A 27,596-nucleotide genomic window follows, 5' to 3' on the forward strand; every position below is an offset into this window, starting at 1 on the left:
GGGAGAAGAGGCTGACCCCCACCTTGCTACAAGCTCCTTTCAGACAGTTGTAGAGAGCGGTAACAGTGAAGTGCAACAGCCATGATGGGTTTGTCTGTTGTGCTTTAAAACTAGAGATCACAAATTTGTCATTATACGTTGCTGCATGTATTCAGAGTTGGGTTGGAAACCTGGTTAACAACAGAGCCAGAGCTCAGACCTGAAAGAATGACTTAGAGACTTTGCTTGCCATTTGTTGGGATAGCTGTCTCTCCAGGGACTTGCAAAGAGCAAGGTAATGCTAGTGGGCAAAAGCAAGAAAAGAGGAGGTGCTGCCCATGGAGGTAGGTATGAGAGAAGATATATTTAGGCAGTGGACTGTCAGTCTTAACTCTCCCATAAGGAGCCCAACCCTACATGCCCTTTAATCTGCCTTGTGGGTGTGAAGGAAAAATTAGCATGTGCTCTGTTCTCTGGAAGGAGGTGCTATCTTTCTCAAAATGGGCTTTCTGAGCAGAAAAATAGGTTTCCCAATCCCACACTTCCCCCCTCCCCCACCCCCTGCAAAGCAACAGCAATTTTAAAGGAAGAGCAGCATCACTGTGTGTCAGCTGCCAGTTATGGCACCCCACTGAAGTGTCCAAAGCATGCACAGGTAGCTTGACAGGCACACAGTCACTTTCTTTGACAACCTAGGAGCAAAAAGACTCAGCATTTGGCCACCAGAATCTAATCTGGCTGTTTGAATGGCCTTTTTGATGGGTGAAGTTTTGAAGCTGCTGCTGGAGTAGCAGATCCGACTCACAGGGTGATGTGAGCTCCCTCTTTCCCAGGAGCTGTGCCAACAGGGCACATTGTTGGTGTTCAGCCTTTGGCCCAGCATGGCATTTGTACTGGCTATGCATTCCCATAAGCTGTCAGCTTGAAATGCTGTTTAAAGCATGTAAGAACATGTCCACACTCGAAGAGTTATCCAAAGGCAGTCAAATGTAATGAGTCTTTAAATTGACTTAAATGAGCTGGAAATCAAACCTCTGAAGCAATTGCTGCTCAGGTTTCTCACCAAGGCTGTAATAAGGTAAACTTTGCAGTATGAAGCACGTTTGCCCTGAAGCAGAGATCTGTCAGACTTGGAGCTGCAGGGCTACAGTATCTTTTAAGCTTTGTTGAGCCTCTCAGCATGGGAAACCCTGGAGAAACAGGAGATTAAATGTACAGCACAGCAACATTCAGCAAGCATTCCCCTAACCTTTAGTGGGAGTGATTTGAGCTTGGCAGTAGCCCTCAGATCAAATAAGTACTCAGCTAGTGGCATTTTACCCTGTTTATTGAGATAAAGGGGGTTCTGAAATGCTTCCTGGGGTTTGCTGTGGGAGCTTAAGGCTCCTGCACAAAGCCCTGTGACCTCTGCATCTCCAAGGGGGTCCCCTCTTGCCACAGGAGGGCAGAGAAGGGGGAGTGTTGCTCTAAATCAGATGCTGCTTCCTGCAAACTTCCCAGTGTTGGGCTGTCTTCAGAACAGCTCCTGTAATGCATTAAATGTGCTTAGGTACACTTTACAAAGACAACAAGGCAGACCCCTTCCCTCCCAGCTTGTCATACTTTGTCCCCTCTTTCTCTCTCAGAGACAGAAAAAAGCACCATAACATTCATGATGGCTGAAGGCAGTCCAACAATAACGCCTGCCTTTCCATACTGGCGTAGAGGGAAACAGGCTCCATAGTCTGGACTTTACATCGCTCATTGCTCACTCATTGGGGAACTTGACCAGGTGGCAGTTGTCTGACTAAGCCCTGCTGACTTTATTTCCAGCTTGATACTTCATTATCAGACGGTTTATTGGCTGCTTAATGAACTGTGAAATTGCTAATGCTGTCCCTTCAGTGCTGTAGTTTCTGCAGTCTGTAATCTTTACCCTGTTTCCTTAGCCCTCTACTGAAAGATGGGATTTAGCATCACTGGCCAGAAGGCATTAACTGATTTCACTCACATTTCTCTGGGTCTTCAATGTAGACAAAAGCCGTCCTTACTGCCCTCAGCACTTCATCAGTGGCCACACAATTATAATCTGTGCAAAGTCATTTCTTATGTTCCCAACATGCAGTTACAACCTTGCACTAAGATTTTACCTTAGTAAAACACAGAAGTATTGATCAGAACCGGACCCCTGGTGGCCTAGTGGTTAGCATGCAGGACTCTCACCTCTGCGACCCAGGTTCGAATCCAGCCAGTCCCCCGGGCAGATGGAGTCCGTTAGCCCTGTGAGGCCATCCATCTATGAGAAGGTCACTCTAAACAAACCTACATCCTGAGGACCTCACTGCCATTGTCCAAGCTTGCTTGGCCCCGGCAGATGAACCTTAGGATTAAAGGGTGGGCTCAGTTCAGCGCGTGCTGTGTCTCACCTAAAAAATCCATTGCGCAGGCTGGAAAGGTAAAAAGACCTTTCCCCAAATCTTCGTTCGCGAAGACTGGCCATTATTATTATTATATATATATTATATATATATATATATATTGATCAGAAGGGAAATAGCAAGTGCTAGCTCTTTGCAGCTCTTTCTTCACAAGGGCGACCTCATTTCAGACAGGTAGGTGCACATTTCATTCCAAGTGGGTATGCTTGGGAAAAGGGTGGGGCTGCAGTCTTGTGAAGAGCACAGACTTTAGGAACATGGTTCCCTAGAGTGCTGCCCACTGCATTCCAGTGTTCACATTTGTAATCACTGGGATGTCTAGGAAGCAGTGAGAACAGGGTTTGCCTCTTGACAAAGCAGAGTAACCAAACCAAATTTTATACTGAACCTTCACCACGTGTCTATGCATTGTCTCCTGGACAGCTTTAGCCATGGAAATTAAACTTACCTTGCAGACCCTCTCAATTACCTAGGACAACAAGTAGAAAAGAATTGGAGCCAATACCAAAGGAATGCTTTTCTCATATTATGACCTTCACAAGATTTTAATCCAACTTTCTGCTCAAGTTCCTACTGTTAAAAACCAGACTAAAAGTATTAAGTCCTACTCAGCTGGTTTTATTTCATCCTTTATGGATGTATATACAAATGACAATATGTATGGATCTAAAAGCCAATAAATGGAAAAGAGCTACCAGTTAAAAAAAAATTGTAAATCATAAAAAAATTAGGCTTATTCTACATCACAATAGTCAAATGACTTGCATCAAGCTGATACTGCTGTTCATTTTTAACGGTTGCTGTTAACAACTTGTGGAAAATAAACTTTCAGTGTTCCGTTTCTTTCAGTAATTTGTATTGCTCTTTTGCTTCACTCCAATGAGACAATGAAAGTAGTTTGCCCTGTGGTTCAACCACTTTCTACTTTCTAATTCCTTTTCACTAACTCAAAGTCATCTGGTAAATTACAGGCGAATGTACAAATGAATCATGTCTGCATTTTAGGAACTCCTAAGAATATCTGTGCTCAGCTAAATTTAGTAAAATCTGCCTAATTGTAGTCTGGGGCTTAAATCTGGTCGGCAGGGTTGTCTTTGCATTAATGTGTTGCAGTGTGCTGTAGCAGTGGATCTCCAGCAGGAAGCTGTTGGCAATGGAACCCCGTGCCCACATTGTCCCTATTGTGGAGGTTTACTTTGAAGTAGTCTTAGTCTGGATGTACATTAGCAGCTGGAGCACATCCATCCACGTTTGGTTTCACACACTACAGAGGCACTCTGATACTGAACTGTGGCACTTTAGAACCATAGGGAGAGTAGCTTAAAAACATCTCCTGAGGCAGAACAAAACACTGGTAAAGGCACACCAGATGAAGTCCAATTTCCCATTACCTTGTTCTTTCTGTTCTGATGTCCTCATAATTGAAGCACTGATGGTTAAAATCAAGATGAGAAAGGTTTAGACCTCAAAGAGTATAGATAGATTACGGGACATGCTTAGAATCATAGAATCATAGAATCAACCGGCTTGGAAAAGACCTCCAAGATCATCAAGTCCAACCCTTGATCCAACACTGCCGTGGTTACTAGCTTGATCATTCGAAGTCCAGAGAGCTTTTAATAAACATTCTCCAACAAATTCCTGAAAACTGCTGAAAAAGAAATCTGTGGTTATCCCATGACTGAGATCCATATGTTTTCTGTTAAATTTTTGTCTGGCTGTGCTCAAACAACTCGTGCTGTTAGTTTCAGGTAGCAGAAGCAGGTGCAACTCCAGTTATCACAGTGCAGGTTTGGCAATTGGCAGCAGCAGAGAACCAGCTATCAACTTATACAATTCTTTTCAGTCTGTACTTTTCCTCTTTCCAAAGCAGCAGGTTTCAGCTGCCCTGACTGTTCTCTCCGTCCCCACTCTCACTGTCAATGAAGAACGGAGCCCTGATTTTCATGGCTGAATATTTTAGCGAGTACCACATCCCATGCCACGTAGACCAAACCATGCCATCGTCATGGGAGCCCTTGTACCTTCCTCTTCTGTAGTATCGTCCATTGAGGTTTGCGGCATGGCACCTTGTAACGAGGTAGGAGAGGGAAAAAGGGAATTATGCTTAGCGTGGGAAGATATTGCATCATTGCAGTACAGTACAGTTTTCACACAACTTACATTTAGAAATACCAGGGTGGGATGGAGATGTGGTTAGTGCACTTAGTGGAACCCAAACAAGTATGTGGGTCATACTAAAGCAGACACCTACACTAGTCACAGAATTCAACATGCAGACTCCTTCAGATGTATTAATTATGGACATTATAACCACATTGCCTAAACAGAGGGGTGTAGTGCCATTTGTTAGGCTCTAGCTCAAGTGTAGGCAGCTCCATATTGACACTTAAAAATGCAGATATCTTTTAATGAAGGTAAATCCTACTATTGATGTAGCTTCACTGATTTCAATTGTTATGTGATGAGGGTCTGGCCAAAGGGGCTCATCCTACAGTAAAGCAGAGAAAAACTGAGAGTGGTGTGTCCATGGTCCCAGGGCAGGTGAACCAGAGTCCCTGCCCATTGATGTGTGGCATATGCCCAACTAGCAAATATACCATCACATCTGTTATGGGATAGCTCACCATCTAGACATGCTCCACAACAGAGAAATGTCCTTTGTACATGCTTCAGCTTGCTATGGGTACAATTGTTTTCTTTTCTGGTGTATAACCCAAAGCACTTTTAGGAATCTTAATTGGGCTTTTTTCCTTCCAGGTCATTGGCCCCTATGCATTTCTTCTGACCCATTTTCCTAAAATGAATGCAACTTACCTGTGGCCCATTTCTTAAAATGAATTCAACTTTCCTGCTTTGCTATAATGAAAGAAGCAGTTTGCTTTCCTTTGAGGATCTGTAGGTGTGAACATCTTAGGTTTGGCTGTGCAAGGTGGCGAATGAACACAGCAACGTCCAGCTGCTGTAAGGCAGGCAAGTCCTCTCAGCTGTACAGCCACCCACACTCGACTCATCTGAGAGGAATCAGTTATTTCCATACCTGTTAAACCACCAACCGCCCTTATTCTCTGATGCACAGTTGCCTGCCAGGAATCGATCGTGATCCTTGTCAAATGTGGTGAACTGCATCCCTCTATGAGAGGCTGACCACTGATCTTCAAAATTGCTCCCAGCAGACAGAGCGTCGCCAGCATTACCAGAATACGTGCCAAACCATAGCCTGTAATTGTCCTGCAGGAATATGTGAAACATGTCTTTGATATCAGCTCATTCTGTCCTTCCTCCCATTTTTGAGATCAAATTTGCTCTGGCCATTTTATCCACTTTTGAAGTCAAGGGTGACTTTTGTCTCCATGCTTTAATGATCCTAGTGCAGATCAATGAAGGATTTAAACTTACAGGAGGGATTGCTAATTACTGCTGCTGCTACAAAGGGCTTCAGGTTTGTCGTGGTTCAACAACCACTTGATACACTCTACAGCAAGATGAAAGGCTCTTTCTAGCTGACCAAGAACAAACTTAGCAAAAAACTGTGCCAAGTAGTTGCCTTCATAAACTGATCAGTTGTTCAGCTAGAATAAATTCTTAGGCATTTTGCTCTTCCAAGGACTAGAAGTCGTCTGATTTCTGGCTAAATGGTCTGGTCCTGGTGGGAATAATTAGAATAATAGTTCCCTTGTGCACAGCTAACAGGTCTAAGAGACATTTGATATGAGATGGATGATTACTTTTGTGTTGTGGGCTTTCTCCTGTCATCATAGTCCTCCTTTCTTTATGAAAAATGGCAATAAGGTATTAAAATTAAGCTGTTCAAACTTTTAATAAGAAAGCTCTAATCACAAACTGAGCATAATGTGTACATTTCTGGAGCAGTGATGGAGTTGGTACTAGGACTGGTCCATGCAATGGAACTCATGTCCTTGTTTATTTGGGCTACTTGCATGTGGTGTTCAGAAAGGCAAGCCTGCAAAGTACAGCACCTGTATGGAGCAGGACGCTGTCTACAGCTAGGAAGCAAACGTGGAAATAAATACAGGATGTTTCTGTCTTTGGGCTTTCTGTGTCTGTAGCATGAGGTGTAGTGCTACAGGTACCTCTTTTCAAGATAGGAACTTACAACTGCTCTTTCAAGGCTTTGATTAAAGTTCACTGTTTTATTTTAAAACAAGGTAGAGAGGGTTTGTTCTGGTGCTTGCCTTTTATGTGACAGTCTGAAACACTCCCTTACGAAGTCGGAGAACAGGGTTCCATTTTGTTGCAGAGGTTCAAACCCTAAGGGTCTTCTCACTCACAGCAGACTTTTTTAATCATGAGACCAGAGGAAAGAACATATCTCTTTGTGCCCTGCAGCAGAGAGATGCACTACCATAGAGCTGCCTTCGGTGCCGCAGCAGAAATAGCAAGAGAGCATACACACATGATTCTGTCGCCTGGTGACTTTGACACTCCACAGTTGTAAGGGAAAGATCCCAGGCTTATGTCCCTGCTCTCAGGACTGTTTGTCAGTCAGACAAACTAGGAAGCCCAGGGAACCACAGAAGATAACTTTCGCAGAGCTGTAGTTACAAACCTGATACTGGTCTGATGCTGCATATGCAGATGCCCCACCCTCACAGAACAAAACAAGCAAATCATGGCTCTCCCCCTTTCTTACCTGCTCATTTGCAAGTTGGAAATTTTCATAGACTGCGTAACGTCTTTCCCCGTGCCAGTCCATCAGTTCAATCTTTAATGAGCTCTCTCCTAAACATAAAGTTGTGTCCTGTTAGATGAACTATCTAATGCAAATTACAAAGAAATCTGAAGAGGAAAAATACCTCTAGCAAGCAGATCATAGATGTGGTCATTGCCCAGCCAGTATTCATCATTCTTGCTCTGGAATCTCCCAAATCCCAGTTTGTATTCATCCCATTTCCTGCAGTGAGACACAAATATCAATTTCAGCATGTGAGAGAATTAGACAGTTTGTGACACTCGGATATGGTAACAAGTAAAATTTCACCTGTATTTCTAGACAGTTTTCTAAAAGTATCCAACTCATCACAAGCTGAGCTGAGATTTGTCACGTTGCCTTAGAAGTAAGTACAACCCACAGCTTACTTTTTCTCCTGCTAAACCTGTGCACACACATATATTGGGATCAAGCCTTCAAACTGGCAGATGTGATGCTCACAGGGTGAGGTTGTCAGTTAGATGAAAAGGGAAAGCAGCAGCTGTCACATTGGTCTTCGGCAAAATACCTGATATTGTTCTTCACCAAGTCATAATTCACATGATTTATATATTATCTTTGATATTCACATATAATTCCTGTGTATCATCATTTCCAGTTTTAGTAACCCTGTGTTTATTCCCTCTCTGATGTTATTATTATGGATATTGATTCTACCTGACCTACATACTAGTCAGTGCTCCTCTTCAGGATGTTTTCCATTCACTTGAACTGCCATGGCCAGATAGCTATCACTCTCTGGGCAAGCCAGCTTAGAGCCAGTTGAGGTAGCTTTGCAATGGACTGAACAGACTTTAAGAGGCACTAGATATGCCCTGAAATTGCGGGTGCTGTGATAGTGAAATAATCTGCATGGGGACATTTCTTTTTTACTGTGCTACCAGAGCATCTCTCCTCCTGTAAATTTCTGTGTGAAAGTCACCTCTCTGGGACTTTGCATAGAGAAAGGACAATCTGGTTTGGCATCTTTTTGAATTGTCTAAATACGGTAATAAATCTTACAACATGCTGAACATAATTCCTGATATGGAAACACGTATGTTCAACAAATCTCAGTCTATGCACTGGCAGCAAATGCCTGCCAGTTTGGAGCCTTTGACAGTCTCCAATAATGATAAAACAAATATGCATTCAAATGCAGAAAAACTATGGAAAGGATATGATAGGTCCAAATTGAAAATGGCCTCCTGCTGCCAGTAGGTACCACCAGATTGCTCTAATCCTAAGTAATCATCTAATATGTGAGACTAATATATAGTCTTGCATATCCTGTTTCTCAAGGGTGGGGGTTGTTAAGGCAGCAGGACAGGGGTGGGAGCTGTTGGCCTGACTGAAAGTCCTCTGGATGCAACAACGATGCACCCACCTGTTGAAATTCTCCCTGCCGTTACTCCGCCGTTGGATGACCGTCCACCCCCCTCCATCAGACATGTCACAGTACGCCAGGAAAGGCTCTCGGTCTGCTCTGGGCCTGATTCGGTAGTAGCCACTTTTGGTTTTCTTCCGATTATACACCGCAGAGCAATCTAGGCAGAGTGGTATCTGTTTGTTAAACAGTGTGGCGGGAAAGCAAAGGGGTATGTGCCACCAAGAGAAGACCTCACTGAGAGGCTGTGTGGGACAAGAACACTTAGCTAGCCTGTGTATAGCTATGCAAGCCCTGGAAAATTAAAGCAAATGGTTCAGCAATGTAGTAGCAAGGCTATTTTGCAAATGGCTGGGCCTGACAAAGAGCAGTAAGGCTTGAGAGCCTTTACAGCCATGCCTTCTGAGGGAATCATTTCCAAATCTTTGGTGAGATTTGGGACAGCTGCAGCTTAGGCTGAGGCTATAGCATCATAGTCATGCAGGACTGAAACCATCTCTGTCAGCAAGATCATTTGCAGGGAAGCTAATTTCCATGTGGACAGTAAGGTAACCTTAGCTGTATTTCAGATAGGATCAGGGAACAACAATTCTAAAATAAGAGGCTAAGCTTCTGTGACCAGCACTACAAGGGCTGTATCAGGACAGAGCCTTTCAGGATCTCAGTGTTCTGCACTTTCAATGTAATCCCCACAAAGGATAAAATCTTGGCCACAGGCAAAGATGCCATTTATGGCCATGTTCTCAAAGTAACACCAAAGAACAAAGTATGCATGCCTGTTACTGCGCCACAGAAGTGATGAAGGAACTGAGGAATGGGGAGGCTTGGCTCCTCTAAACAGGTTTCAGTGTCTGCAGCTGAGCTAGGCACTCTGGACTTCCCTAAGTCACTCAGGGGAAATGGGCTCTTCAAGAGCAGGGCCCACCTTTTCCCAAAGCAGATGCCTAAAGTTAAGTCTAATGGAAAACATGAGAGGTGGCTGTTCCTCTCTGCAGCAGAGTCCCAAGTGAGAAGCCCAGCTCCAGGTGTCCATGTTGTGCTTGGATGGTAGCTGCCTAAAGATGAGCCAGCTGACTCTAGCCCCAGAGGATATTTGCTGGTACCAGCACCACCAGTCAGCTCTTCTCCTTCCCATGTATCTGCATTTTAAAATACAATCCACCTTAAAAAATTTAAAACTTTTAGCAGAAATAAAATATGACACATGAGACACTGCAGGGAGAAATAAACATTATGGCACGTTACTCAAACTGTACCTTGGTCATAAACTATCAAATTTCCACTGGTTGTGGGTAAAAGAATCTCATGCTGCATGCTCCTGTTGCCTGAGAACAGCCCACTTTTTGTTCCGTGGTAAGTGTTCTCCAGGATGTCCTTCAGTTGCAGGTCATATATGTAAAGCAAGTCTTGAAGTTGTTTTAACCTTTGTCTTAAATTATTGTTGTCTAGGAGGCAGACATCTTTGTCCTACAGAGAAAATGAAACAACCCCCCCCATGTTTCAGTCAGTGGTAAGTACAAAGAGGCAGAGAGAGGAGTATCTGTCTCCTCTTGACCCTAACATGTCACATTGCCACTGTGGATCAAAATGATTTGATGGTCGTATCTTGCTAAGATACACAAATCTTGCACAGCATGAGCTGTTAAGTTGAATCCAGTGAAAATGGTGTTTCTACAATAACCTTGGCATTGACCAGAGCATGCCAGAATATGATCAGATGCACAAAAACTTACTTTGGACAAAAATAATTTGTCTTGACCCCCATTAAATGAGCTCAAAGGGAAGGTTTGCAGACTATGAAAATGCTCAGATTGATAAGAGGGAGAAAACTCGGCTCTTGCATGCAGACAGGGCAAACCAGCAAGGTTCCAGAATCATCTTTGTGTAAAACTGGAAGATAAAAGAGCTGATATTTTGGCAATAAAAATACATATTTTTAAAAAAGAGCTTGTTGTTGTTTTTAATTCTTAGCAATGTCGATTCTGTCACCCAGACAGCTGCACAGCCCTTAATGCTGTGAAAACCCTGTATTATCAGGACAAGAAGAGTGACATTCCTTTAGCTGCAGGCAGATGCTTTCTTGCTCTACTCTTACAGATCTCCATCTCTCTTGTGAGGGAACATCCATCTCTGTATGACTGGGAATGACGAACCGTTGAGAGATTGTACAGACACTAACTGAAAGATACTCACGGAAAACCTGGGTGCAGGTGAGCTGAAGCTGACCAGGAGAAGAAGCAGCAGCAACCTGTGCATCATGACACACACTTCTTATCACCTGAAAAGAAGCATAGATAGGCTGCACTGGAGGTTTCTTTAGTTCCTCTCACAACCTAATCCCCCTCACAGTTACGTTAATTCCCCAGAAAATGCTGTAGGATTTGTTAAGGAGGTTGCTTGAAACTACAGGCAGGACAAAATTAGAGGAAAGATGCATATTAAGGCGAAGCTAAAGCACCAGTGCAGCATGCTGACAGGGGCATTGAGCCTTAGGTCTGAGCTCCTGACTCCCTGTAGAAATAAAACCCTGTGTGACTTTCCAGCAGCCTCTTCTCCCAAGTGTCCACACAGTTGTGAAGTTACTCAGCAATCACACCTCCTTGGAGCACTTCTTGCAAAAATCATACAGTGTTTATTCAGTTCAACCTCCCCAAAGTTACGAAGAATTTTGCCTCCTGGGTTGAATGACCATGGACATTGCCCCTCCTCAGTCCCTGGAGTGGTCTGTCAGGATGGGATTACCCTGCCAAGGGCAGAAGTCACACATATGACAGAGTGGAATGGGATAGTTTTTCCTTGGATTTCAGTGGAAAAGATCTCTGTTGCCAATCTGCCCCAATGCACAGATGTGACTTTCGTTGGAGAGTCTTAGCTAGAAAAAAATGATAAGTGCTGACACTGGGAACACGCAGTTGAGTGTGAGCGAACAGTACAAATTGTTCCCAGTGCACTTGCATGATGCTTTAAAAAAAAATTAGAAAGAAAAAAAATCTGAAAAATAGGCTAAAACCAACTCCCCTGCTTCACATCTGGAAGTGCTGCAGAAACTTGGCTACCCAGCTCTATTCTCTGAGCGACGTGCTTTATTCCAGCTATGGCTCTACTAGCATCTTTGCAGCGGCTGATGCTAGAGCTGCTTCCAGAGCCAGCAACAGGGTACTCCTCTGCCAAGATGGGCAGGCAGGGCCCAAAGCAAGCCGAGGGAAGATCTCCATGCAAGTCACCCATAAAAGATGTTGTGCAGAAGGGTGTCCCAGCACATGGTAATTTTTCAGCTCCTAGAGAGCAGAGTTCAATATTACAGCAAGGGATCACTGCCAGCCCACGACCACTAGTGCTGTTCACACCCCCCACAGCCATGCCATGGCTGCAGCACTGGTGCTGAGGTCAGAATCAGGCCCCACGCAGAGCACGTGGGTAGAGGCAAAAAGCTAAGGGAAGGATGGGTTTGAGTGACAGCTCCTGAAAACTAGACAGTGCAGAACAGAGGGAAAGAAAGCAACTCCATCCATGCCTTTATCAACACACATGAAATGAACATACCTGTAACTCACCTTTCTTCAGACCTCCTTCTAATAAGGTTATTGTCCTTGAAAGTCAACTGTGAAAGAAAGTGATCATAAACCTGGCTGCTTTTCTAGAGGTTGATGAGATTTCCCTCTCCAGAAGGCCCACATCAAGGGCACAGATGAAGAATGTTTCACAGCACCAGGCAGTTTCACAGAAAAGATACTCGCAATTCCTCATGGGAAAGTTAACCAAATCCTGGGTTTTCTGTTGTTACCCAATACTTGTCTTGCTGCTTTCCAGGGAGAATAAGTGACGGTAGTATTCTATCAACAGTGCTCTCCAAAGGAGGGGGGAGAAGGTCTCTGCTGCTTGTGTACTATTACCCACCTTATTTGACTAGGAAGCTCAACAAGGCTGACTTTTTTAAGTGTTTATATGAATCACTCAGTCTAATGCTCCCAGTGGGAATTTTAGCTCATGTTTTAACACAGCCAGGCTCATTTCACCAAGTCCTGAAAGGTAGAAATAACACAGCTTTTCCATTCAACATTCCTTTTGCTGTTTAATCTGTTTTATAAGAACACAGCTGTAATGCCAAAGGAGCTGCAAATCTGAAGTAAGAAGTGAACACGGGGGTATTAAGCAAGATTTGCTATTAGACTGAAATCTCAGGAGGTTTGTAGTTGCGTAACTCTCCTTTGAGCTGGATGATTAGATTTCTCTGTTACCATAAACAAGGACATTTGTGGAAAAGAGAAAAAAACCCCAAACCAAACAGATGGGTGGCTCCCTTTGCATTAAGGCCAAACAATTACAGATTACTTTAAAGAAAACAGCAAGAATGTTCCATTTTACAGAGCATTTTTCAGAGGAGAGACCATGGGGACAAAAGGCATATAAACCCACAGTAAACTTCTGTGCTGCTCTGAAGGAAAGCAGGACTGTCCAGCTATTACCTAGTACAGCAATGCTGTTTGTTTCTTAAAAACTGAATTCCTCTTCTCCCACAAGAACCCTGGCCCATTTCACTGCCAAAGGATTATGCAAACAGTGCTTTTCTTCTCACTTCTTTTCTACCCCCAGTTTTAGGCTGGTTTTGACAGCTATGAAATTATAAATGAGCGAAACACCTCCACATCTCCTCCTTAGTGGGTACTTAGCCCTTTCTTCTGTCCCTTTGGCCAGGGATTGCAGCTTACAGCAGGGTACTCAGTTACCTCCACTGGAGCACAGGGAGGCTACATGTCATCCGCCAGGGCTTTCATTCACACCAGCATCTTTCTTAGCTGGACACGTCCAGACAGCACTCGAGATGCTGCACAACAATTTATGCTCTTGCCTAGGAGGCCAACATTCTCACTGGCCTGTGAGCACCTCCTGATCCCAGATGGGATTGCGGCAGGGCTGAGTTTGTGGTGGCAGTGTTGGAGTCATGGTGTGAGCAGCATGGTCAGTCCCTGCAGCTGTCTGCAGGGACATACGGTTAGGGAGCATCAGGCCTCCTATTACTAAGTCCTGCTGGTCCCTGAGTAGGAGGGAGAGGTGAAGCTACAGTGCCAAAGAGACTCACATATGTATGTTATGTGACTGCAGCTTTGCAGGAACAGGACTCAATCTCCAACCCTTCTTCAGTGACTGCCAAATCATCTCTCAGAACGAAAATGTCTGGAGCATTCTCATGCTCTCTGTAGGACTCCACTAGTGTTGACCTCACCAATGTCTGCATGTGAAAATCCAGTCAGCTGGAACAGGATTCTTGCACACCTGCTTCATGATTAACTTTTTTTCCCAGGCTAGAGGAAGCTTTAGGAATATCTGAAGCACAAGAGAGGAGTTGCCATGAGGCTAAGTTCACGTGAGGTGGGTCTAGCAGGAGGGTGTGTTCATGTACTGCTTCCACTGACTTGAAGCTAAAATAATCAAGTCATCATAAAGAATGTGGACACTGTGTGATCACTGATGTTTCCTCACAGATCAACACGACTGTAAATGCTCTTTTTTTTTCCTGGAAAACACATGCTTCACACATATTCTGCAGTGCAAATTCCTGTTTAGTTACTTGGAATAAGGTCAGATTCCCTTTTCTTAAGATAGTCAGTGATTCTTGTCAGCAAATACTAACAGTCTCACTAAATAAAAACCTCCCCACCCTGCTGTCCTCCACCTTCCTTCCAGCAAAAGTATTTAGGTGCTGAATAACAGTCACAAAAAACTATTATTCACACATGAAATGCACAGCCAGCACATGCAAACTGGTGGATAAATGTGACTGAAGAGAATGGCTCTGGGGTAGCTCTTGATATTCCTACAGTCATTGGACACTGGAGTCCCTCTGAAAAATTGGCTTGGGATGAAGACATGAAGATGACACCTGATGGATACACACACCCCCAGAGTCCAAAGAAACATCACTGCAGATGGAAGACAGTCGTGGGATCTCAAAACTCTTCCAAGACCAGTTTCTTGTTGTCTGTTTGTTATGAAAGGTGGAAGGGAAGAAATGAGGCAGACTGCTTCAGGCTCCAAAGGAGGCACAGAGACTGAGGATTTCAGAGCAAGAGTCTCACCTGTGCTGTAGGAAAATTCAGGGTAGTTTGGACCCAGCTCAAAGCAAAACAGATCATTTGCAGTGAATCCAGGGGCTCTATGCATTTTGCATTATTTTTATATTTCCCTATCAAATCCCACCATCCATGAACATCCTGCTCAATGGGAGGGACTGCAGATCATGATCTTTTGCAGGCACTGCAAGTGTGGAGGTACCTACCAGGGGCCTGCAGGCCTTTGATGTGTGAGCTAGTATACATCTTCTGTAGGAATCTTGTGCTGCCAGGTTTTTTAAAACAAAGTTAATATATGAGATCTGAAACAAATATTTACTGTTTTTTAATCTAACAATAAAGGGTTTCATCAAAAGTAAGATAAATTTAAAAGATCAGGATGACATCAGAGACCATAGTTTCAATTTATGAAATAACCGAAACTAGTATATGAGAAGTCTGTGGTTTTTAAGCAAGAAGTAACCACAGAAATCTGTGTACAAAGAAGAAATAATAGTGGCAGACCATGAAACATGCTAGATCTGAATGTTTTGATAACATTCAAAGACCAAATACATAATTCAGTTTAACTAATGAGTCTGCATGCAGCCTATGAGTATCTAATGGGTTGACACAACAAACGTAATTAGTTTGTAAGTCCCTGAGGGCAAGCACAGGTCCCTGCGATCTCACATCAGGAATAGCTGCACCAAAGGGAATTAGTCACAAGACCAGAAGGAATATGTAGATTATCTGCATGATCTTCTACCTACCTCAGGTCAGAGAACTCCCCTGACCTAATTCCCTCCCATTTGAACTAGAACATTTCTTTGAGAAAGAGACATCTTAAATGCTGAAGAACCAGCCACAAACCTTAGCATGCTTCTCCAATAGCTTCATTACTTGCACTGTTAATTATTATTCTTTTTTTGCCCTGAGTCTAAATGTGCCAAGTCTCATCCTGCAGCCTTTTAATCTCATGAGGCCTTATTCTGAGAAGGGGAAGAGCCCTCTGCTGCCAAATGTCTTTTTCCCTGCTGAAGGTTAGGTCCAAGTATACACAAGCTGTGTGCCTGCTCCTGGCTGGGAACCCAAACCCCTGTTATCTACTTCAGCCGCAGCAGAAAGCCAGTGGGGTCATGGAGTGAGGGGTTGCATGGAGCTTTTCCTAGGCAAGGCTGAGAACCACAGCACAAGCGCATTACACTAGTGAGTAGGGCACTTGGCTGGCATGGGGAGGAACAAGTCCTGCTCCTGAAGTGATTTCATTCAGGGCTGTTTGATGTAGAACATGTACATCGAAGTGAGAAGATCTGTGGGTGGTGTATGACAGTGTGTGGTGGAATCAATGGGCATGTTGAGAGGACTCCAGGGACTGCAATCCTCTGCCTGGATTTGGGAGCCTGATCCAGTCTAGGCAGGAGCAAGCAGCAGGGATATGTGGCCAGGACATGCACAGGAACAGAACTGCAGGTTCTGGGGGGATCACTGCAGCCCAACAGAGAGGTGCCAAGTCAATGTAGTTGCCTCAAGGGTTAGGCAGTTGCTGAACAAATACCTTTCTAAATCTAAATGTTGATGGTGTAAGTCTGCTTACACACCTTCTGAGGCACCTAGATCTTTTTTCAGATCCAGCCTTGATTGACTTTGATTAAGTCACTGTCCTGATTTCAGCTAGGGCAGAGTCAATTCCTTCTCAGTAGCTGTTACAGTGCTGTGTTTTTGATTTGGAATGAGTATGGTGTCAATAACACATGTTTTGGTTTTTGCTAAGTTGTGTTTATCCGAAGTCAAGGACTTTTTTTTTCCTGTCTCATGCTCTGCCAGTGAGGAGGTACGCAAAAGAAACTGTGAGGGAGCATATCTGGGACAGGTGACCTGAACTGACCAAAGGGATATTCCACACCATAGAATGTCATGCCCAGTATATAAACTGGGGGAAATTACCTGGAATGGTGGCCAATCTGGACTTGGGAAGGGGGGGGTCTGGTATCGGTCAGTGGGTGGTGAGCAATTGCACTGTGCATCACTTGGGTTTTTTTCCCTGTTTATTATCATTATTTACCATTATTATTTCATTTTACTTTATAATAAATTACTAAACTGCTCTTATCTCAACATACAAGTTTTACTTGGATTCTCCTCCCCATTCCACTGGGGTGGGGTGGGGGGAGAGGGGGAGGATTGAGTGAGCAGCTGTGTGGTGCTTCATCTCCAGCTTGACATAAAAGCATTACGGTCACCCACATTAAGGGCTGTGTAAAAAGTACAAGCAATATTTCCAAACCAAAATCTTTCATGTTTGTGGACCTAAGGATCTTGCTATTCCTTTTGTCACAGACTTACATGCTACAATCACCTGTCACTCGCTAATCCCTACTGTTTGCTCCAGGACTTTTCAGTGTTGCCTGTCTTCATCATAGTCACTGATGCTCCAAGTCTGACCTGCATGGTGTTACTCCCTGCAATCAGGATGATTGTGATTTGCAACACATGAGAAGTCAGTCCAGAAATGCTTGCCAGTTTTTCAACATGTACACACATATGCCATGCAGGTGGCAGGTGCCTTGCAGTGAATTAGTGGGACTGTACGTAGACTAAGGATTTTTTAAAAAGATGTTGCATGGTCCTTCAGGTACTGAGAGATGAAAAACATCATCCTGAGGTCTTTTGTTCTGAGATTGACAGTGGATATAAATTATAATTTACTCAGTGCTAGGCAGTTGTTCTTAATCTATCCATCCGACCACTGTTCCAACCTTTGTGTCAGCTGCAAACTTCATCACTCAGGATTATGTCTGGGCCATGGTTTAAAACAAAACAACACGTTAAACAGTGTAAGACAACACCCAGTCCCTCATAGCAAATGAATTGTTTAAAGATGGTTCCTTTTTCAGTTATTTTAAGACTAGTGTGCCTGGTTTACACTAATGTGAACCAAATCGAGTTTATATTCTTCTACTTTTTAAATCAAAGTCATTTTCTAGCCAGCTGGTTGCTTACAGAAGCAACAAAATACTTTTATTTTAGCAGTAAAACTTGCCATCTTGTTTTAGAAATATGTTTGACACAATTACTTTCCTTAATCCCATGTTGATTTGCAGTAATAACAATAACAACAACAACAACTACAATTATTATTATTATTACTACTACTACTAAACTTCTTTAATATTTTATTAATCAAACCCCTCTGTCTACTCCGTTCTCATTTCTCCTGGGAGCAAAGCCAAGTTGACAATCTATCACCATCAGGTTATCTGATATACCTCCTTTTAATACTGGCAGAGAATTGATTTTGTACCCACCTATCTTCATATTTCTGCTATTCCAAGACTTAATAAAATTATAATTATTTTTCTTGTCAGTCTCTCTTAAAAGTATCAGATACAGAAGAGCCATACCTACCAATTTTAAAATCTGTCAAGTTAAGAGATTTTGTTTACCACTCTCTCTGTTATTTTTGGAATGTAAAGTATGTCATCAGCGCTCTGAGAAAGGCATACTTAATCCTACTCTTTACCCACTATGTAACCAGATTATTTACTGAACATTTCAATCTTTTCTGCATTTTTTTGAAAATTCTGCTATTTTACACTGATGAATAATCATCAGAGGATCAGAAATGGATTCTAAAGGGTTATGAAATATCAGTGTCATGAGTTAACCAGCAAAATATAATGAAAATTATTTAAAAGTCTTGAATTTAAAAACCAGAATAGCTTCAATGCTTCCTTTTTACTTCTAGCTTTATGAATCTTAGATCTTGTTCCTATGCTTTTCTCCACCAGCTGAGAGCTAGAAGTATAATTTTATTAATAAAAAGGTGATTTTTTATTTTAATCATCTGACTTCAAAAGTTAGGGTTTTAAGAAAAGAGATCAACCACCAGGAAACTCATGATGACACATGAGAGCTGGCAAATTTTCTACAGCATCACCAATGCTGTAAGATTAGTGTCATTGAAAGAAGCTGTTAGTGACAATCAGTTTCACTGGCATTGTGGCATACCTATTTGGTTAAAAATGGGAAAAACCGCTTTTCCTTTTAAAGTGCATCTGCAACCTTTAGAAAGCTGAAGGCCCTGGCCTTACAGATTTAGAAGGGAAAATTTCTATTTAGTCTGCTGTCCAGAAAGGCTTCCTATTCTCATCATTCATCTTAAAGATTTTACTTCCTTTGGGCAGGGAGCATCCCGAAAATCTCCTGCATCGGTTAACTGCATCTCTGCTGACCAAGCCCCAGAAGCCATGGGAGCAGGCCCCAAAAGCTCGCTTTGAGCTCCCTCTGCTGCCGACCATCCTGCAGAAGGCCTCTTCAGCACAGCCCTGGCCTCAGTAGCAGGAGCAGCACTGTTGTACTGTGGGATGATCATGGACTGCTTGTCACTTGGCTGTTGGAAGCGATGAGGTAGGTGTGAAGCCTCTGCAGAACACAGGGTAACACACTGCATTCTGGAGGCTCTGATTCTGCAAAAACGTAAGTGCTCAATGCTGTGTGAAAACCCCAAGTGCTCAGTGTGATGCATCTGCACTGTATGGGAACAAGTGGGGGCCTGGCTGGCCCACAGCCCCTGCCAGACCTCAGTCAGCCCTATGCTGAGCGCAGCCCCACAAAGCTGCCATGACGCGGGAAAGGCATTAAGAGGCATCAAACCACAGCAGCAAAGTTTACAAAACCCAAGTGGCCAGGGTTCAGAAGATGGAGGATGGCTCTGCTGGAGCGGACTGGCCAGAGTTTGGTGGGCCAGGGGCAGCATGGCCCCACACAGAATCACACAGAATCATGGCTAGGCTTAACTGGTCTACTCTGGCCTTGTTCATCATAACTGGTCTACTCTGGCCTCCAATCGGGAGGCCTGGAGACACACCATCTATAATGCAGCTGTCTCCTTTGAGAACGCACGCAGGATCACTCTCGAGGAAAAAAGACAACGCAGAAAGAACTGTGTCTTGTGGAATATACCATCTAAGAAGTCTTTCTGCTGTGCCTTTTGCAATCGGATACGTCTATCCCGTATTGGCCTCATTAGCCACCAGCGTGCTTGCAACAAATGTGGATAGAGCCTTCCTAAATCACACAGAATCAATTAGGTTGGAAAAGACCTCTGAGATCATGGAGTTCAACTTATGACCTAACACCACCATGTCAACTATACCATGGCACTAAGTGCCACGATCAGTCTTTCCTTAAACACCTCCAGGGATGGTGACTCTACCACCTCCCTGGGCAGCCCATTCCACTCTTTAATCACCCTTTCTCTGAAGAAATTCCTCCTAATGTCCAACCTGAACCTCCCCTTGCATGGCTTAAGGCTATGTTTTCTAGTCCTGTCACTAGCTACCTTGGAGAAGAGACCCCCCACCTGGCTACAACCTCCTTTCAGGTAGTTGTAGAGAGCGATAAGGTCCCCTCTCAGCCTTCTTTTCTCCAGGCTAAACACCCCAGCTCCCTCAGCCGCTCCTCACAGGACTTGCACTCCAGACCCTTCACCAGCCTTGTTGCCCTTCTCTGGAGATGCTCCAGCATCTCAGTGTCCTTCCTGAATTGAGGGTCCCAGAACTGGACACAGAACTCGAGGTGTGACCTCACCAGTGCAGAGTACAGTGTGACAATCACAATCCTGCTGGCCACACTATTGCTGATACAGGCCAAGATGCCACTGGTCTCCTTGGCCACCTGGGCACACTGCTGGCTCATGTTCAGCTGCCGTCGACCAGCACCCACAGGTCCTTTTCTGCTGGGCTGCTTTCCAGCCACTCTTCCCCCAACCTGTAGCGTTCCTGTTGAACCTCATACAACTGGCCTCGGCCCATCGACCCGGCCTGTCCAGACCCCTCTGCAGAGCCTTCCTGCCCCCCACCAGACCAACACTCCCACCCAAGTTGGTGTCGCCTGCGAACGTTCCCCGAGGGGGGGACCCCCGGGAGGACCCCGCTGCCCACCGGCGGGCGCTGCGCGGGCCGCGCGGGGGCGGTGGCGGCGGGGCCGTTGCCATGGCAGCAGGTGGGCCCGCCCGGCCCGGCCCAGGTGCAGCCGAGCGGCGCCGCCGGGACATTTACCCGCGGCCCGGGGAGCGCGGGGCGTGCTCGTGCTCCGCGGCTCGGCCTCGGCTCGGCGGGTGAGTGGGGTGGCGGCCCGGCCGGGAGGCGGGAGGGCCGGGGTACAGCCCTCAGGAAGCTTAACGCAACTTTCCGCTGAGTCCGCGGGGCGCCGGGGCGGGTGTCCGGACTCGACTTTGAGCCCGGCAGCCGCGCTGAGGTGAAGTGGGGGCGGTAGGGGGACAGAGTTCGGGAGGGGTCTGTGTGAGCAGGGAGGGAGCTCCTGGACCCGCTCCTCGGGTTCAGCCTGGGCTTGCTGGAGCAGCCTGGGCCTGCAGCCATCCCAGAGGTGCTAGCTGGGGCTCAGAGCTTGAAGCTGGGGGAAATGTGTAATCTTGAGGTAAAGATGCTGTTATCATTGTGGCGTGTTTCGTGTGGTCAGGAAACCTTCACCACAGTGCTGTGCACTGACTCTCACTAGTCTTATAGTTAAAGGTTGAGCTTTGTCAACTGTAGGGAGGAAATAGTTGAAAATTGGACTGAAGCCTCACTGGTAGTTACGCAAATGTGAGGCTCCTATAGGATGCTGATGTTCAGTTTCTTGTACCTGTCTCTCTAACTAGGTGTGCTTCTTTTAAGACCAGCGGGGCAACAACAGGCAAAATGACAGCTGTGAGGTATGAACAAGGGGCAGAGCCGACAGAAGCATCCGGGTGAGTGAAATGAACTGTGCCAGTGTGGGGGTTTGGGACTGAATATGCCAATATTCAATATGTGTGGTCCCCTGTCTCTAGTTTCTCAGTGCTTCAAATATAACAAAGGGAATAATGATGCAGTGTTTGAAGTTCATATAGCCTTTTTATCTTTCCATGCTCTTGCCAGTGCTGTTGTCTGAGAGGAAGGATATCTTTGAGAAAAATATGCTGCTGTGATTGACTTCTTGTAAGTAGTTAATAAGTGGCTAATGAATATCCACCCTTGGAATAATAAGCTCATGGCAGTAAAGGCTGCTCTTTTTTAGCATCCAGTCTGTCAAGAGACTTACGAGAGATTGTCAAGGTTTCTTGTAGAGCAAGATGCTCTTGCTCTGCTCTCTTTAAAAGCCTCAAGTTTGAATTTGCCTTTACCTGTGAGCGGTCAGAAAAGCTTATGCTCTATAGAGAGAGGATGTGTGTGAAGAAAATAATTTCTACTATGTCCTCCTTTTCTTCTCTCCCACCCCAGTAGTCAAAGGCTAACTTGTAGTAGCTTGTGGCAGAGAGATTGTTCTGACTTGGAGAAGTAGATGTAGAATGATCAGCAAAACAAACTCCCTCTGAGGAAAGCATTATCTAGAACTGAATTCTTGTGTGAGAGCACAATGGAAACACTGTACTTGGACTTGGCTTCTGTTTTGTTGTTGTGTGAAAGATTGTCTTCGTAACTCAAAACACTTCTGCTTCTCATTCTTATTGTGGCTTATTTTTTCACAGTAGAGGATAAGAAGGTGGCATTTAGTGCATTTCATGTGTCCACAAGTATAAGCAAGTGACCTGCAGCAAAATTGCTGTAGCAACAGCAGTAACATGCTTTAATAAGTGAAGCATTTCTGCTGTTCAGTAAGTGTAAATGCCCAAGTGAATATTCCATAAGAATAGCTGGGAAGCAAACCTGAACAGCTACACATTACTAGAGCTTTGCTTCAGCTGTAGGAGCAAAATGAGGACACTGGTGTCTGGAGATGCTGGAGCTAAAAAATAAGGCATAAATACTGAAATTGTTGTGGTAGAATCATTCCTCTGTTGAGGCTTATACTGAGTGCAGGTGGCAAAACACCCGTGCTGGCTGCTGAAACTGTAGGAGAAGCATCATTAAACTTCCTGCTTAAAAGGTGGTTAGCCCAGACTGCAGAGGCAGTGGAGGATGAAGAATACTTGAATCCACACTAATGCTTCAGACATGCTAAGCTGCCTTGGAACAGTGTGGAAACATCAGTATTGAATATGTGTGTGTAGCTGTTCCTGCCCAAGAAGCAATGATGCCAGAGGCAGAGCCTCAGCAAACACTGTCGCTGTCCTATTATGCACCACAGTATTTCTGTGGAAAAGGCTGAAATAAAAACTTCTGGATTTGGATGTTACGCTTTTTCTCTGAAGTTGTCATGTGGCCTTCAAAAAACAAAACCTTGATCTAAAGAGACCCTTTTAAGGAAGTTATGGCAAGCAGCCACTACCCCGAAAATATGCTGTTCTAGCACTAGCTCAGCTGCTACTCTCGTCTTCCAGTTTCCGGTCTGGTATCCTGCTCTGTACAAAAACGTCTCTGTGCTATGGGTTTTTCCTGGTGAAAAAATTCATTCTCTGAACAAGAAGTTTACTGTAATAGCATTAGTGTCACTTGGACTCTCTGAAGCCATTTTTCATAGGTATGTTTCCGGCACTTCTAGACTGTTAAGTCCTTAGTGGGCTCTTGAATGCCCTGCTTTAAAGCCCTTTATCCTACTGCTGAACACATCTGTCTCTTCTGGGGGGAAAAAGGGAAAACTTTTGAGAGATGGATTGCTAATGGGAAATAGGTCACTACAAGCCAAAGGATTCTGCTGTGTCAATATGGGGAAAGTCTTTCTTCCCCTGGTACTAGGCCTATACTCTGACTCAGGCTGTTGCTCACTGCCCAGGTGACAGTTAATTCTTTTCTCTGGAACAACAAATGGTAGCAATACATTGAGCTGACATCTGCATCACTGTGTGACTTGTGTTATTCCTTTGCCAGCTCTCTGACAGTAGAAGAGCCCACAGTAAAGATTGATGATGGTCGTGATGAGGATAACGAACCTGACAGCTGTTCCAAGTAAGCTAATGATATACTAAATTACTTGCTTATCCGCAAAAGTGGAATCTGCAGAGCCAAAATAAGAAGGCAGATGGCTTGCTGAAGTAAAGATAAGCACAGTAAAATGCTTGATATTGATATTCGTTCTAGTACGTAGTTAAGACAAGTAAGTTGAGGAAGCTTCTTTATGACCGTGGAGATGAAAGCCCAACCCAAGAATCCAAGCTTGTCATATTATGGAGAACGGGTAGTCCAAACTGCGTTGATTAAATTTTTGCAAAGGAATGAGTTTGTGGGAGCACAGAAGAATAAGAGCTGGTGAGAAAATGAGGTGAATGAGTATCTGGAATAAACAATAAACCTCATGGCCCTCATCAAGACTAAATTGTCTGAACTTTCTCGTAGATAACTCTGTTCTTGAAGTAGTTATTTTCTAACAGTGTTTAGCTCATATCACCATGTTACTGACTCTTATAGCAAACTTTGTCAAGTCAGTTACAAGTCAATGGACTTGTTTCTCTGTTCCTGCAGCTCAAGAACAGCAAGACTAAGCCTGTTATCTTACTTATTCTATGTGACATGTTTTTCTAGATTTCAGGAGTTGACATTTACTAATGTATTTCACAAAAGCTTTAAGCTAAATATGTAAGCAAATGTGCCATGTTTTCTTCAATGGGTTTAACATGTTGGCAGGCAAAATTGGAGTTGTACGTATATATATTTCAGTCTGTAGTGTACCTAGTAGAGGTACCTGTCCATAGACTGTGGAAGTTGGAGTCTTGTTGTACCTACTTCAGTTGCATTCTGAGTTGACTGGACAAAGATGTAGACCAACAAACAGTGTAATTATGGCAGTGTTTCCTTAGATATTTGACATTCATAAATGCAAGGAAAACCTTCTATATGCTAAGCTGCTTCTAGGACAAGACATATTATAACATCCTTGACTTCTGTAAGAAAAGTGGGTACTACAACCAAGTATTGCCTTCCTGCTTGAGGATGTAGATGTTTGCTGGTTAGACCTTGCACCTTAATTTAAAATAAGAACATAATAATGAAGAGCGTGGGTGAATTCAGTAACCCCAGCAAGATGCTACCTCAGAACTTCAAAGGTATCTAGCTGTGTCTTAAACTGAGTTATTGAGATGTACTGAGTGAAATGCAATGCTGAAGTTTTTCTAGAGGAAACAAGTATCTTAGACAGGATCACTGGAGTGCAATGTGCATTATTGAGCAGACAAAACCCTCTTGTAAAAGTGCAAAAGAAATCTACCAGTATTTTTTGTCAGTATGCTAGTACTTGTGGTAAGTCCTACTATTAATAATATTCTTGGAAAAGGTGTTTTCTTTTAAGTGTCTAAGACAAGACTTGGTGCTTACAGTAGTTAAGTAATCTTGGGATTACTTAGCAGACTGGGAATCTGTTTTTTGAACTCTCGGAACTAAGGGTGTCCAGGTTCTGCACCACGAACTTCTACCTTAATTCTCAGTGTAACCTGAAGAGACTTCATGTCAATGAGAGAGTTACATAAAGGCCTGCCTCTAAACCAGAGGGCTTAAAGCAAACCAAAGAGGCAACAAAATCTACTGTAACTGAAAATGGGAGCTGTGATTGAAGATAACTCTCACAACTGGAAGAATTTGGCTTCAGAAACTTACGTAAAAGGCACTTGGGTTTTCAACCTGAAAGCCAAACCGATATTTCCTTTTAAAGGTAGAAGTGGGATTTGTATTCCTCTATTCCAAAAGCACAGGAACTTTTAACAAGTGCAGCTTTTTCCAGACCTAGGAAAAAAAATGATCTGATATAATGACCTAATATATCAAAAAAGATCCCTTAAGAGATGTTTAGCCTCCAGTTTTCCTCTTGACTAATAGTTATTTTATAAGCCCACTTCTTATAGCTTATTAAGCCAGAATTCTAGTGTCACTGGAATTGTGACACTGAATAATGTTACAGATAAGTACATACTGCTGTGCTTCTAGGGTCTGTAAACTGATTAATACTCTTTCTAACAAGTGGTGAAAGCATTGTTATCAAGTACTCAACCTATATGCTTCATGATTGCAACTGAATAATCTCCTCTTAAAGAAACCACTACTGTACAGAATACTAAAACCAAAAGAACGTGAACAAAAGGGTATAACAGTGCTCTTGTGGCTAATACCTGTAGCAAAATGTCACTTGTCTTGATGTCAGTTCTCTTGTCTTTCAGTGCAATTAGGAGAAGAATTTCCCCATTTGTGATGTCATTTGGATTCAGGTAAAAGCTCATGCTCGTAATGATATATGGGCAAGGTAAAAATAGTCCTCATTTCTGGTGTAAGAACTTGGAGAGTTACAACAATAACTCCAGCCTGCTTTTCTGAAAAGTACTGAATGCTCTGTCACCCCCAGAAAGGGTGACTTGAGACAAGTACTGGGATTGAAAAATAAGTCTTAAACAGATATGACTGCATTCTCCAAGGAGAGCTGAAAGTCAGAACTGTAAATGCCATTGACTGGGATAGAATGCCTGTAACAGCTTATTCTAGGCTGGCAGCCTTGGAGCAAACAGTTGGTCAGCTGTATACAGTCTGTGTGCTGAAACAAGGTAAGCTATTAAAGACAGTTATTTTTAAGGGACTACATTAAGTCACAAGTGGGAAGGAAATTGAGTAAGATGGAAGCACTGACATTTGTGTGCCTTAAAGCATTCAGGTTTGTACTGTTTCTAGGTAGCTGCAGAATTATAAGGTAATAAGTACAGCTGTGTCTGAGATAAATGTAGAGTTCCACATGGATGATGCTTTCAGTGCAGGTCACTTAAAAATGCAATTGGAATCCTTCAGCTGCTAATTAAGCAGGCCTCAACCTATGTAAGAGGACAAACTCTTGCTGGAACAGCTTAAGAAAAAATCTGAGATTGTGCTATTCAGTTGATAAACGTCAGCAATTCATTTCTACCTCTCAAGTTGACTTGTATTTTTCTCTTTGCAGAGTATTTGGAGTAGTACTTATCATTGTGGACATTACAGTCGTTATTGTGGATCTGGCTATCAGTGAGAAAAAGAAGGGTGTTAGAGAGATTCTTGAAGGTGTTTCCCTGGCAATAGCACTCTTCTTTCTCATCGATGTTCTTCTGAGGGTGTTTGTTGAAGGGTAAGACATGGGCAGAAATTAAGTCAGAATGGCAAATCCTCAGGCTAGGAAAGAAGCAAAAGTTCAGGCTAGAGCTATGAACGTGGATGCGTTGTAGGCAAATTTTCTGGTCAAAGACAATAGCCACATCTTTTCTTGGCTGTGTATGTTGGCTGTTACCCTTCTATAGAATAATCTGTAAGTGCTTTTGGTATAAGTGAGTGATTAGAAACTACATCAGTTTTGCCATATCTTACATATGTAAATCAGGTGTAAGATTACTTTTAGTGAAACTTCAGTGCTTAGTGCTAAGAACTAGTTCAGGAGAGCTTCTCTCTAGCAGTAGCTCTGTATAGATGATTCTCTTCCTGAAGATGTATTTCAGTCTTTGGGCACCTGTCTAAAACTCTCCTTGGTTTCAGCTTCAGGAACTATTTCTGGTCCAAGCTGAATATTTTGGATGCATTCATAGTGGTGGGCACTCTGTTAATTAATATGACGTACTCCTTCTCAGACCTTGCTGCAGCAGATCAGATACCAAGGTAAGAATGGTATGGCAGCTGGTAAGTGTGAGCTCTTTTCTTGATAGTGTTCTAAGAATTTTCTTGGGTGCCTCTAAGCTAGACATGTGCATACTAGATCACAAATATGACTGATAGTATTTCATGGTACTAATGAAGGATAGACACATATAACTTTGGTCCACAGTTATATTGTCAGCTGTCTCTGTCTCATAGGCAGAGGTGATATGAACATATCAGGTGGAGTAACTAAAAATGAGTAGTGAGGCCATAAAATGCTCTGACTCAAGTAATTTTTGGGGAAAGGTGTTCAGCAGCCCTGATAGAGACGGTCTGAAGGCCAGAAAGAAAAGTTGGATTATAATAGGAAATGAAACAGACAACTGAGGGAGGATCTCCATCTAATGGGTCTTGAAATAGAAAGAGTTGCCAAACTGTCTGGTTTCCTTCACTTTGCTTTCCGAAAATCCTTATGGTAACATATGTTGGATTTTTCAGCCATATCCTAGGGAGAGAAAACATGCTGTTTATGTGCATAAGCTAATTCAAGTCCTATTT

General features: G+C 43.6%; 2 protein-coding genes across 6 annotated transcripts in view; one reads left to right on the top strand and one right to left on the bottom strand.

Moving 5' to 3' along the window:
• Positions 1-2,993: 2,993 nt before the first annotated feature.
• Positions 2,994-12,293, bottom strand: LOC113963426 (fibrinogen-like protein 1). Of its 2 annotated transcripts, none has more exons than XM_027674449.1 (8): positions 12,038-12,293; positions 10,688-10,772; positions 9,751-9,961; positions 8,495-8,654; positions 7,214-7,311; positions 7,051-7,139; positions 5,437-5,627; positions 2,994-4,465 (listed from the first exon to the last, which is right to left on the bottom strand). In XM_027674449.1, the coding sequence occupies exons 2-8, from the start codon at positions 10,751-10,753 to the stop codon at positions 4,276-4,278; spliced, it is 1,005 nt and encodes a 334-aa protein (XP_027530250.1). In that variant the 5' UTR covers positions 10,754-10,772; positions 12,038-12,293; the 3' UTR covers positions 2,994-4,275. The 2 variants fall into 2 exon arrangements, with proteins under 2 accessions (XP_027530250.1, XP_027530249.1); XM_027674448.1 differs by lacking the exon at positions 12,038-12,293 and adding an exon at positions 11,167-11,325.
• An 8,417-nt stretch (positions 12,294-20,710) lies between these two features.
• The window catches only part of LOC113963427 (phosphatidylinositol 3,4,5-trisphosphate 3-phosphatase TPTE2-like), a 19,550-nt gene continuing 12,664 nt past the window's right edge, over positions 20,711-27,596 (top strand). Inside the window, exons 1-6 of one of the 4 annotated variants that reach the window (XM_027674452.1) lie at positions 20,711-20,805; positions 21,209-21,298; positions 23,337-23,414; positions 25,613-25,660; positions 26,377-26,538; positions 26,940-27,059. In XM_027674452.1, the coding sequence (XP_027530253.1) occupies positions 21,249-21,298; positions 23,337-23,414; positions 25,613-25,660; positions 26,377-26,538; positions 26,940-27,059 (458 nt within the window). In that variant the 5' untranslated portion in view covers positions 20,711-20,805; positions 21,209-21,248. The other 3 variants (XM_027674454.1, XM_027674451.1, XM_027674450.1) reach the window with 3 other exon arrangements.

The sequence above is a fragment of the Neopelma chrysocephalum genome, unplaced genomic scaffold, assembly GCF_003984885.1.
Source record: "Neopelma chrysocephalum unplaced genomic scaffold, ASM398488v2 Primary Assembly neopelma1_25, whole genome shotgun sequence".
Lineage (NCBI taxonomy): Eukaryota > Metazoa > Chordata > Aves > Passeriformes > Pipridae > Neopelma > Neopelma chrysocephalum.